Source organism: Salvelinus fontinalis, chromosome 1 (assembly GCF_029448725.1).
Source record: "Salvelinus fontinalis isolate EN_2023a chromosome 1, ASM2944872v1, whole genome shotgun sequence".
NCBI lineage: Eukaryota > Metazoa > Chordata > Actinopteri > Salmoniformes > Salmonidae > Salvelinus > Salvelinus fontinalis.
This window is the reverse complement of record NC_074665.1, coordinates 97422118-97435431: the sequence shown is the minus strand read 5'-3', so window position 1 is coordinate 97435431 and position 13314 is coordinate 97422118. Positions and strand designations below refer to the sequence as shown.

The 13314-nt window shown below is 42.9% G+C and overlaps 1 protein-coding gene across 1 annotated transcript in view; it reads right to left on the bottom strand.

Moving 5' to 3' along the window:
• Positions 1-13314, bottom strand: part of LOC129864864 (E3 ubiquitin-protein ligase pellino homolog 1) — an 84931-nt gene that overhangs the window by 28334 nt on the left and 43283 nt on the right. The window contains exon 2 of the mRNA XM_055937162.1: positions 9577-9796. Coding sequence (XP_055793137.1) covers positions 9577-9665 — 89 coding nt within the window. The 5' untranslated portion in view covers positions 9666-9796. The remainder of the gene's footprint in view (positions 1-9576; positions 9797-13314) is intronic.

Below are 13314 nucleotides of genomic sequence, written 5' to 3'. Positions count from 1 at the left end.
GACCAACACTACTGTTATAATCATCTACCTGACAGCCTGGAGACCAACACTACTGTTATAATCATCTACCTGACAGCCTGGAGACCAACACTACTGTTATAATCATCTACCTGACAGCCTGGAGACCAGGACCAACACTACTGTTATAATCATCTACCTGACAGCCTGGAGACCAACACTACTGTTATAATCATCTACCTGACAACCTGGAGACCAACACTACTGTTATAATCATCTACCTGACAGCCTGGAGACCAAGACTACTGTTATAATCATCTACCTGACAGCCTGGAGACCAGGACCAACACTACTGTTATAATCATCTACCTGACAGCCTGGAGACCAACACTACTGTTATAATCATCTACCTGACAGCCTGGAGACCAACACTACTGTTATAATCATCTACCTGACAGCCTGGAGACCAACACTACTGTTATAATCATCTACCTGACAGCCTGGAGACCAACACTACTGTTATAATCATCTACCTGACAGTCTGGAGACCAACACTACTGTTATAATCATCTACCTGACAGTCTGGAGACCAGGACCAACACTACTGTTATAATCATCTACCTGACAGCCTGGAGCCCAACACTACTGTTATAATCATCTACCTGACAGCCTGGAGACCAGGACCAACACTACTGTTATAATCATCTACCTGACAGCCTGGAGACCAACACTACTGTTATAATCATCTACCTGACAGTCTGGAGACCAACACTACTGTTATAATCATCTACCTGACAGCCTGGAGACCAACACTACTGTTATAATCATCTACCTGACAGCCTGGAGACCAACACTACTGTTATAATCATCTACCTGACAGCCTGGAGACCAACACTACTGTTATAATCATCTACCTGACAGTCTGGAGACCAGGACCAACACTACTGTTATAATCATCTACCTGACAGTCTGGAGACCAGGACCAACACTACTGTTATAATCATCTACCTGACAGCCTGGAGACCAACACTACTGTTATAATCATCTACCTGACAGCCTGGAGACCAACACTACTGTTATAATCATCTACCTGACAGCCTGGAGACCAACACTAATGTTATAATCATCTACCTGACAGCCTGGAGACCAACACTACTGTTATAATCATCTACCTGACAGCCTGGAGACCAACACTACTGTTATAATCATCTACCTGACAGCCTGGAGACCAACACTACTGTTATAATCATCTACCTGACAGCTTGGAGACCAACACTACTGTTATAATCATCTACCTGACAGTCTGGAGACCAGGACCAACACTACTGTTATAATCATCTACCTGACAGCCTGGAGACCAGGACCAACACTACTGTTATAATCATCTACCTGACAGCCTGGAGACCAACACTACTGTTATAATCATCTACCTGACAGCCTGGAGACCAACACTACTGTTATAATCATCTACCTGACAGCTTGGAGACCAACACTACTGTTATAATCATCTACCTGACAGTCTGGAGACCAGGACCAACACTACTGTTATAATCATCTACCTGACAGCCTGGAGACCAGGACCAACACTACTGTTATAATCATCTACCTGACAGTCTGGAGACCAACACTACTGTTATAATCATCTACCTGACAGCCTGGAGACCAACACTACTGTTATAATCATCTACCTGACAGCCTGGAGACCAACACTACTGTTATAATCATCTACCTGACAGCCTGGAGACCAACACTACTGTTATAATCATCTACCTGACAGCCTGGAGACCAACACTACTGTTATAATCATCTACCTGACAGCCTGGAGACCAACACTACTGTTATAATCATCTACCTGACAGTCTGGAGACCAACACTACTGTTATAATCATCTACCTGACAGCCTGGAGACCAACACTACTGTTATAATCATCTACCTGACAGTCTGGAGACCAACACTACTGTTATAATCATCTACCTGACAGTCTGGAGACCAGGACCAACACTACTGTTATAATCATCTACCTGACAACCTGGAGACCAACACTACTGTTATAATCATCTACCTGACAGCCTGGAGACCAACACTACTGTTATAATCATCTACCTGACAGTCTGGAGACCAACACTACTGTTATAATCATCTACCTGACAGCCTGGAGACCAACACTACTGTTATAATCATCTACCTGACAACCTGGAGACCAACACTACTGTTATAATCATCTACCTGACAGTCTGGAGACCAGGACCAACACTACTGTTATAATCATCTACCTGACAGCCTGGAGACCAGGACCAACACTACTGTTATAATCATCTACCTGACAGTCTGGAGACCAACACTACTGTTATAATCATCTACCTGACAGTCTGGAGACCAGGACCAACACTACTGTTATAATCATCTACCTGACAGCCTGGAGACCAGGACCAACACTACTGTTATAATCATCTACCTGACAGCCTGGAGACCAACACTACTGTTATAATCATCTACCTGACAACCTGGAGACCAACACTACTGTTATAATCATCTACCTGACAGCCTGGAGACCAACACTACTGTTATAATCATCTACCTGACAGTCTGGAGACCAACACTACTGTTATAATCATCTACCTGACAGCCTGGAGACCAGGACCAACACTACTGTTATAATCATCTACCTGACAGTCTGGAGACCAACACTACTGTTATAATCATCTACCTGACAGTCTGGAGACCAACACTACTGTTATAATCATCTACCTGACAGTCTGGAGACCAACACTACTGTTATAATCATCTACCTGACAGCCTGGAGACCAACACTACTGTTATAATCATCTACCTGACAGCCTGGAGACCAACACTACTGTTATAATCATCTACCTGACAACCTGGAGACCAACACTACTGTTATAATCATCTACCTGACAGCCTGGAGACCAGGACCAACACTACTGTTATAATCATCTACCTGACAGCCTGGAGACCAACACTACTGTTATAATCATCTACCTGACAGTCTGGAGACCAGGACCAACACTACTGTTATAATCATCTACCTGACAGTCTGGAGACCAACACTACTGTTATAATCATCTACCTGACAGCCTGGAGACCAACACTACTGTTATAATCATCTACCTGACAACCTGGAGACCAACACTACTGTTATAATCATCTACCTGACAGCCTGGAGACCAACACTACTGTTATAATCATCTACCTGACAGCCTGGAGACCAACACTACTGTTATAATCATCTACCTGACAGCCTGGAGACCAACACTACTGTTATAATCATCTACCTGACAGCCTGGAGACCAGGACCAACACTACTGTTATAATCATCTACCTGACAGCCTGGAGACCAACACTACTGTTATAATCATCTACCTGACAGTCTGGAGACCAACACTACTGTTATAATCATCTACCTGACAGTCTGGAGACCAACACTACTGTTATAATCATCTACCTGACAGCCTGGAGACCAGGACCAACACTACTGTTATAATCATCTACCTGACAGTCTGGAGACCAACACTACTGTTATAATCATCTACCTGACAGCCTGGAGACCAGGACCAACACTACTGTTATAATCATCTACCTGACAGTCTGGAGACCAACACTACTGTTATAATCATCTACCTGACAGCCTGGAGACCAACACTACTGTTATAATCATATACCTGACAGTCTGGAGACCAACACTACTGTTATAATCATCTACCTGACAACCTGGAGACCAACACTACTGTTATAATCATCTACCTGACAGCCTGGAGACCAACACTACTGTTATAATCATCTACCTGACAGCCTGGAGACCAGGACCAACACTACTGTTATAATCATCTACCTGACAACCTGGAGACCAACACTGCTGTTATAATCATCTACCTGACAGCCTGGAGACCAACACTACTGTTATAATCATCTACCTGACAGCCTGGAGACCAACACTACTGTTATAATCATCTACCTGACAGCCTGGAGACCAGGACCAACACTACTGTTATAATCATCTACCTGACAGCCTGGAGACCAACACTACTGTTATAATCATCTACCTGACAGCCTGGAGACCAACACTACTGTTATAATCATCTACCTGACAGCCTGGAGACCAACACTACTGTTATAATCATCTACCTGACAGCCTGGAGACCAACACTACTGTTATAATCATCTACCTGACAGTCTGGAGACCAACACTACTGTTATAATCATCTACCTGACAGTCTGGAGACCAGGACCAACACTACTGTTATAATCATCTACCTGACAGCCTGGAGCCCAACACTACTGTTATAATCATCTACCTGACAGCCTGGAGACCAGGACCAACACTACTGTTATAATCATCTACCTGACAGCCTGGAGACCAACACTACTGTTATAATCATCTACCTGACAGCCTGGAGACCAACACTACTGTTATAATCATCTACCTGACAGTCTGGAGACCAACACTACTGTTATAATCATCTACCTGACAGTCTGGAGACCAACACTACTGTTATAATCATCTACCTGACAGCCTGGAGACCAACACTACTGTTATAATCATATACCTGACAGCCTGGAGACCAACACTACTGTTATAATCATCTACCTGACAGCCTGGAGACCAACACTACTGTTATAATCATCTACCTGACAGCCTGGAGACCAGGACCAACACTACTGTTATAATCATCTACCTGACAGCCTGGAGACCAACACTACTGTTATAATCATCTACCTGACAGTCTGGAGACCAGGACCAACACTACTGTTATAATCATCTACCTGACAGCCTGGAGACCAACACTACTGTTATAATCATCTACCTGACAGCCTGGAGACCAACACTAATGTTATAATCATCTACCTGACAGCCTGGAGACCAACACTACTGTTATAATCATCTACCTGACAGCCTGGAGACCAACACTACTGTTATAATCATCTACCTGACAGCCTGGAGACCAACACTACTGTTATAATCATCTACCTGACAGCTTGGAGACCAACACTACTGTTATAATCATCTACCTGACAGTCTGGAGACCAGGACCAACACTACTGTTATAATCATCTACCTGACAGCCTGGAGACCAGGACCAACACTACTGTTATAATCATCTACCTGACAGCCTGGAGACCAACACTACTGTTATAATCATCTACCTGACAGTCTGGAGACCAGGACCAACACTACTGTTATAATCATCTACCTGACAGCCTGGAGACCAACACTACTGTTATAATCATCTACCTGACAGTCTGGAGACCAACACTACTGTTATAATCATCTACCTGACAGCCTGGAGACCAACACTACTGTTATAATCATATACCTGACAGCCTGGAGACCAACACTACTGTTATAATCATCTACCTGACAGCCTGGAGACCAACACTACTGTTATAATCATCTACCTGACAGCCTGGAGACCAGGACCAACACTACTGTTATAATCATCTACCTGACAGCCTGGAGACCAACACTACTGTTATAATCATCTACCTGACAGTCTGGAGACCAGGACCAACACTACTGTTATAATCATCTACCTGACAGCCTGGAGACCAACACTACTGTTATAATCATCTACCTGACAGCCTGGAGACCAACACTACTGTTATAATCATCTACCTGACAGCCTGGAGACCAACACTAATGTTATAATCATCTACCTGACAGCCTGGAGACCAACACTACTGTTATAATCATCTACCTGACAGCCTGGAGACCAACACTACTGTTATAATCATCTACCTGACAGCCTGGAGACCAACACTACTGTTATAATCATCTACCTGACAGCTTGGAGACCAACACTACTGTTATAATCATCTACCTGACAGTCTGGAGACCAGGACCAACACTACTGTTATAATCATCTACCTGACAGCCTGGAGACCAACACTACTGTTATAATCATCTACCTGACAGCTTGGAGACCAACACTACTGTTATAATCATCTACCTGACAGTCTGGAGACCAGGACCAACACTACTGTTATAATCATCTACCTGACAGCCTGGAGACCAGGACCAACACTACTGTTATAATCATCTACCTGACAGCCTGGAGACCAGGACCAACACTACTGTTATAATCATCTACCTGACAGTCTGGAGACCAACACTACTGTTATAATCATCTACCTGACAGCCTGGAGACCAACACTACTGTTATAATCATCTACCTGACAGCCTGGAGACCAACACTACTGTTATAATCATCTACCTGACAGCCTGGAGACCAACACTACTGTTATAATCATCTACCTGACAGCCTGGAGACCAACACTACTGTTATAATCATCTACCTGACAGCCTGGAGACCAACACTACTGTTATAATCATCTACCTGACAGTCTGGAGACCAACACTACTGTTATAATCATCTACCTGACAGCCTGGAGACCAACACTACTGTTATAATCATCTACCTGACAGTCTGGAGACCAACACTACTGTTATAATCATCTACCTGACAGTCTGGAGACCAGGACCAACACTACTGTTATAATCATCTACCTGACAGTCTGGAGACCAACACTACTGTTATAATCATCTACCTGACAGCCTGGAGACCAACACTACTGTTATAATCATCTACCTGACAGCCTGGAGACCAACACTACTGTTATAATCATCTACCTGACAGTCTGGAGACCAGGACCAACACTACTGTTATAATCATCTACCTGACAGTCTGGAGACCAACACTACTGTTATAATCATCTACCTGACAGTCTGGAGACCAGGACCAACACTACTGTTATAATCATCTACCTGACAGCCTGGAGACCAGGACCAACACTACTGTTATAATCATCTACCTGACAGCCTGGAGACCAACACTACTGTTATAATCATCTACCTGACAACCTGGAGACCAACACTACTGTTATAATCATCTACCTGACAGCCTGGAGACCAACACTACTGTTATAATCATCTACCTGACAGTCTGGAGACCAACACTACTGTTATAATCATCTACCTGACAGCCTGGAGACCAGGACCAACACTACTGTTATAATCATCTACCTGACAGTCTGGAGACCAACACTACTGTTATAATCATCTACCTGACAGTCTGGAGACCAACACTACTGTTATAATCATCTACCTGACAGTCTGGAGACCAACACTACTGTTATAATCATCTACCTGACAGCCTGGAGACCAACACTACTGTTATAATCATCTACCTGACAGCCTGGAGACCAACACTACTGTTATAATCATCTACCTGACAACCTGGAGACCAACACTACTGTTATAATCATCTACCTGACAGCCTGGAGACCAGGACCAACACTACTGTTATAATCATCTACCTGACAGCCTGGAGACCAACACTACTGTTATAATCATCTACCTGACAGTCTGGAGACCAGGACCAACACTACTGTTATAATCATCTACCTGACAGTCTGGAGACCAACACTACTGTTATAATCATCTACCTGACAGCCTGGAGACCAACACTACTGTTATAATCATCTACCTGACAACCTGGAGACCAACACTACTGTTATAATCATCTACCTGACAGCCTGGAGACCAACACTACTGTTATAATCATCTACCTGACAGCCTGGAGACCAACACTACTGTTATAATCATCTACCTGACAGCCTGGAGACCAACACTACTGTTATAATCATCTACCTGACAGCCTGGAGACCAGGACCAACACTACTGTTATAATCATCTACCTGACAGCCTGGAGACCAACACTACTGTTATAATCATCTACCTGACAGCCTGGAGACCAGGACCAACACTACTGTTATAATCATCTACCTGACAGTCTGGAGACCAACACTACTGTTATAATCATCTACCTGACAGCCTGGAGACCAGGACCAACACTACTGTTATAATCATCTACCTGACAGTCTGGAGACCAACACTACTGTTATAATCATCTACCTGACAGCCTGGAGACCAACACTACACAACAAACAGTGAGTCAGCACACACAAACATACGCAGGTACAGAAACACACACACACACACACACACACGTGTGTGTACGCCTGCGTGCCTGCATGTGCTTTTAAAACACAACCCCCCACAATAACCACCTCTAAGAGAATAGGGAGCAACGTCATCATCAACATAGAGGAACAGCCATAAGTATCTGAGTTAGTATCATCAACATAGAGGAACAGCCATAAGTATCTGAGTTAGTATCATCAACATAGAGGGAACAGCCATAAGTATCATCAACATAGAGTAACAGCCATAAGTATCTGAGTTAGTATCATCAACATAGAGGAACAGCCATAAGTATCTGAGTTAGTATCATCAACATAGAGGAACAGCCATAAGTTTTTGAGTTAGTATCATCAACATAGAGGGAACAGCCATAAGTATCATCAACATAGAGTAACAGCCATAAGTATCTGAGTTAGTATCATCAACATAGAGGAACAGCCATAAGTATCTGAGTTAGTATCATCAACATAGAGGAACAGCCATAAGTATCTGAGTTAGTATCATCAACATAGAGGAACAGCCATAAGTTTTTGAGTTAGTATCATCAACATAGAGGAACAGCCATAAGTATCATCAACATAGAGGAACAGCCATAAGTATCTGAGTTAGTATCATCAACATAGAGGGAACAGCCATAAGTATCTGAGTTAATATCATCAACATAGAGGAACAGCCATAAGTATCTGAGTTAGTATCATCAACATAGAGGGAACAGCCATAAGTATCATCAACATAGAGGGAACAGCCATAAGTATCATCAACATAGAGGGAACAGCCATAAGTATCATCAACATAGAGGGAACAGCCATAAGTATCATCAACATAGAGGGAACAGCCATAAGTATCATCAACATAGAGGGAACAGCCATAAGTATCTGAGTTAGTATCATCAACATAGAGGAACAGCCATAAGTATCATCAACATAGAGGGAACAGCCATAAGTAACTGAGTTAGTATCATCAACATAGAGGAACAGCCATAAGTATCTGAGTTAATATCATCAACATAGAGGAACAGCCATAAGTATCATCAACATAGAGGGAACAGCCATAAGTATCTGAGTTGGTATCATCAACATAGAGGGAACAGCCATAAGTAACTGAGTTAGTATCATCAACATAGAGGGAACAGCCATAAGTATCTGAGTTAGTATCATCAACATAGAGGAACAGCCATAAGTATCTGAGTTAGTATCAACAACATAGAGGGAACAGCCATAAGTATCTGAGTTAGTATCATCAACATAGAGGAACAGCCATAAGTATCTGAGTTAGTATCAACAACATAGAGGGAACAGCCATAAGTATCTGAGTTAGTATCATCAACATAGAGGGAACAGCCATAAGTATCATCAACATAGAGGAACAGCCATAAGTATCTGAGTTAGTATCATCTACATAGAGGGACAGCCATTAGTATCTGAGTTAGTATCAACAACATAGAGGAACAGCCATAAGTATCTGAGTTAGTATCATCTACATAGAGGGAAGAGCCATAAGTATCATCAACATAGAGGGAACAGCCATAAGTATCTGAGTTAGTATCATCAACATAGAGGGAACAGCCATAAGTATCTGAGTTAGTAACTAAGTGGTGAAGTGTTATGTGGTTGCTTACCCCAGCACCATGAGGTCTCCATATTTCACTGGCACTTTGGAGGAGGAGGTGGAGGAGGGGGAGATATTTTCCTGCTCTGGAGAGAACATAGGCCCGGCTGGCTGGATGGGCGAGGAGGGGTGAGGGTAGGCGGGAGGTCACACTAAAGGGGCGGGGTCAGCTGAGCCTCAGCTCCGCTTCCTCATCCTGCATGTGCCTGTTGGTTGTCGCCGCCGCAACCCTAGATAGAGAGATAGAGAGAGAGAGAGAGAGCGTGAGGTCAGTCACACATGGACCACACAGCTCACAACATCAGGAAGTCACCTGATCTCTCAGGTCTATCCTTACACTGAACAGGAAGTCACTGACAGTTACACCATCACACATCCTAAGACACACACACAAATAGGGCCATTTAAAAGAAAATATGCGTTGCGCCAAGCATGGAATCCAGACATTAACCTGTTATGGCTGCACGCTGAATATTGAAAAAACTGGAAAATGTGTGCACATTTTCAAACGGCCTCCTAAGAAACTTTTTATTTTCCAATATGCATATATTTACTACTGTTGGATAGATAACAGTCTGTAGTTTCTAAAAAGGTTTGAATTGTTTCTCTAAGTCGAACAGAAATATTTTTACAGCCATTTTCCCAGCCGAATTGAGTTTCCCAAAATGCGATGTGTCTCTTTAAGACCTTCTCTATAAAAGGCCATTTGACTTGGGACCATATAAACACGTCAGAGGCGTTCGTCAGACTGTAATGCGGAAGTGAGAATTGAAAGGAGTCGAATATCTCGTCCCTGGACTGAATAACACAACTTCTTGTGAGACCTGCGCAGTTAAAATAAAAATCCGGGCGCGAAGGATAATTTGATCTCGGCTTCTGGAACAAGGTAGATAACGTTGAATATGATGCCTGACTACGATATTATTTGCTACATGTCACAAAATCATCCTAAAGTATGTTTTTTCAATATACTTTAATTATATTATTGCAATTTATTCTGGACTTTAGATGTGAAACGACGGAAGAATTTTTTGAAGAAACGCTTTCTGGCGCAGCAATGCTACCGTGCTAGCTAACCAAAGAGGGAAATAATTCGTTCTGGAACCCAACTAAAGACTCTACTGGACATTGGACCCCGTTACAACATTCTGATGGAGTACCAAGAAAGATAAGACCCAATTTGGGATGCTTTTTCATATATATGTCGAACTGTTGAATGCTAACTCTGCTAACTATGCTAGGCTAGCGCTTGACTAGAATCAATGCTGCCTTATGCTAGCTTATGATGTTAGCTAATATAACGATATATTGTGTTTTCGCTGTAAAACACTTCAAAAATCGGAAATGTTGTCTGTATTCACAAGATATCTGTCTTTCATTAGTTATCCACCATATGTTTTTCTGAAATGTTTTATGAGGTGTAATTAGTAGCCAACGTTGGTGTATGTATTTTCTCTGGCTACTCCCGGCTGGATTCAGACTCAAGCTATGTATTAGCATTTTTGGGTAGCATCAATGTAAAACTGATTTATAGCTCAAATATGCACTTTTTATGAACAAAACATAGATTTATTGTGTAACATGTTATATGACTGTCATCTGAGGTCGTTTTTTCTGGGCTCTTTAGGTTGGTTTTAGTTTATTTCGGTTGGTTGTGCATGCTACTTCAATCATAATTCATACTTCATAATCATAATTCATACGTGTCTGTCCACTTTTGTATTTGGTGGTGAGCTAACATAAATATATGTGGTGTTTTCTCTGTAAAACATTTAAAAAAATCGGACATGTTGGCTGGATTGACAAGATGTTTATCTTTCAAATGCTGTATTGGACTTGTTAATGTGTAAAAGTTAAATATTTTTAAAAAATAGATTTTGAATTTCGCGCCCTGCAGGGGTGTCATTTTCGGTCCGAGGTCGGGCTTGCACGCCAAACAGGTTAAACCCCGAATTAAACAATACTACAAAAATGTATTGAACTTACTAGAACATTCCTTAAATTGCCCATGTGACTCACAAGACATTAAGAAAATGCATCAGTGGTAAGTATTTTCCTGCATCTTTCTGAAAGGGCTCAGGAATGCCTGTCTGTGTTGTAAGTCGCTCTGGATAAGAGCGTCTGCTAAATGACTTAAATGTAATGTAAATGTTGTGGTGCTCTTATGTCTAGTCTACACTTAGTGTAGCCGTTAGCGATGATGCTAATGATAACCATCTGCCGGTAGATGGAAAGGCTTTCCCAAAAACTCTCTCGATTTAAAGCTAACTACAAAGCAGCCTATGCCTACCTGGCAGAATGATACCATGATTATTTGCATCAATCCAGTGGCCATTTTCTTAGAAAACTCTGCAATCTCATGAGGGCTACAGAAACACCGCTAACCAACAACGGTCTCTGGCTGGTGCCACCTGCATTAAAGGATAACTACACCCACACATGTGTGTTTGCATGTGGTCTGGGGTTGAAACGGTTGCTGCTGTGTGTCTGTATATCCCCTTAGGATAGGTTTATACTCCCCCTAGCGGTCACCAAACTCCCCCTAGCGGTCACCAAACTCCCCCTAGCGGTCACCAAACTCCCCCTAGCGGTCACCAAACTCCCCCTAGCGGTCACCAAACTCCCCCTAGCGGTCACCAAACTCCCCCTAGCGGTCACCAAACTCCCCCAAGCGGTCACCAAACTCCCCCTAGCGGTCACCAAACTCCCCCAAGCGGTCACCAAACTCCCCCAAGCGGTCACCAAACTCCCCCAAGCGGTCACCAAACTCCCCCAAGCGGTCACCAAACTCCCCCTAGTGGTCACCAATTGTCACCAAATGCCCTTCGGCAGAAAAACAAGGGGTGCTTAAAGTTTCAAGTTGCAAAAAAGGTTTTGCTACCGTTTCCCCTAATGAATACGACCCTGGGCTTTCACAGTGACCTCACTTCCTCGGACAACGGTGCCTTTGTGGAGCCAGGCAGTTTCCCCCCTAAAAACAACATCAACATTTTGCCTGTGTCCTGTTTGGCACCAGGTTGAGTCCCGTCCTTCAACAGTTCAATGAAAGGGAAAGGTGTGCTATTCTTCAACCACACTTTTGAGTGTTCAGAATGCACACTGGACTGGCTGTTGGTAGAGAAGCTTGTGAGAACTGCGATGATGACGTCACTTAAAATGGGAGTTGAGGTGATTCACAAATGGAACATATCGGGCCAGTTTCCTGGAAACAGATTCACACACACAACCTATTTCATACTTCTCAGCTGCCAAGGCATCATTCGCACTGGGCAAAGGCCTCACTCACATCAAGTTAAAATAATGTTACTCCCCACCACACTCTAACCACAAGACCACTAATGGAGAATTTCCAACTGACATGGCTAACTGTTAACACCTTCTCACAAAGCAACTGTCTTGATGATGCAGAGGTTGTTGATTCTGCTCACCCCTAGTCTTTAGCGTCACCTTCCTGATGGAAAGTTCCCCAAAAAATAAACACTAGTGCCCACATCAAAATAAAAACTGGCGAAAACCTGGTGTGGGGTAGCCTAAGTCTCAGGGATCGGGAGCTACTCAACTCAAAGATCTCACCCAAAATCTGATGAGAGGAGTCCAAACTAGAGGTCGACCGATTAATCGTAATGGCCGATTAATTAGGGCCGATTTCAGGTTTTCGTAACAATCGGTAATCAGAATTTTTTTTTTTTTTTTTTTACACCTTTATTTAACTAGGCAAGTCAGTTAAGAACACATTCTTATTTTCAAT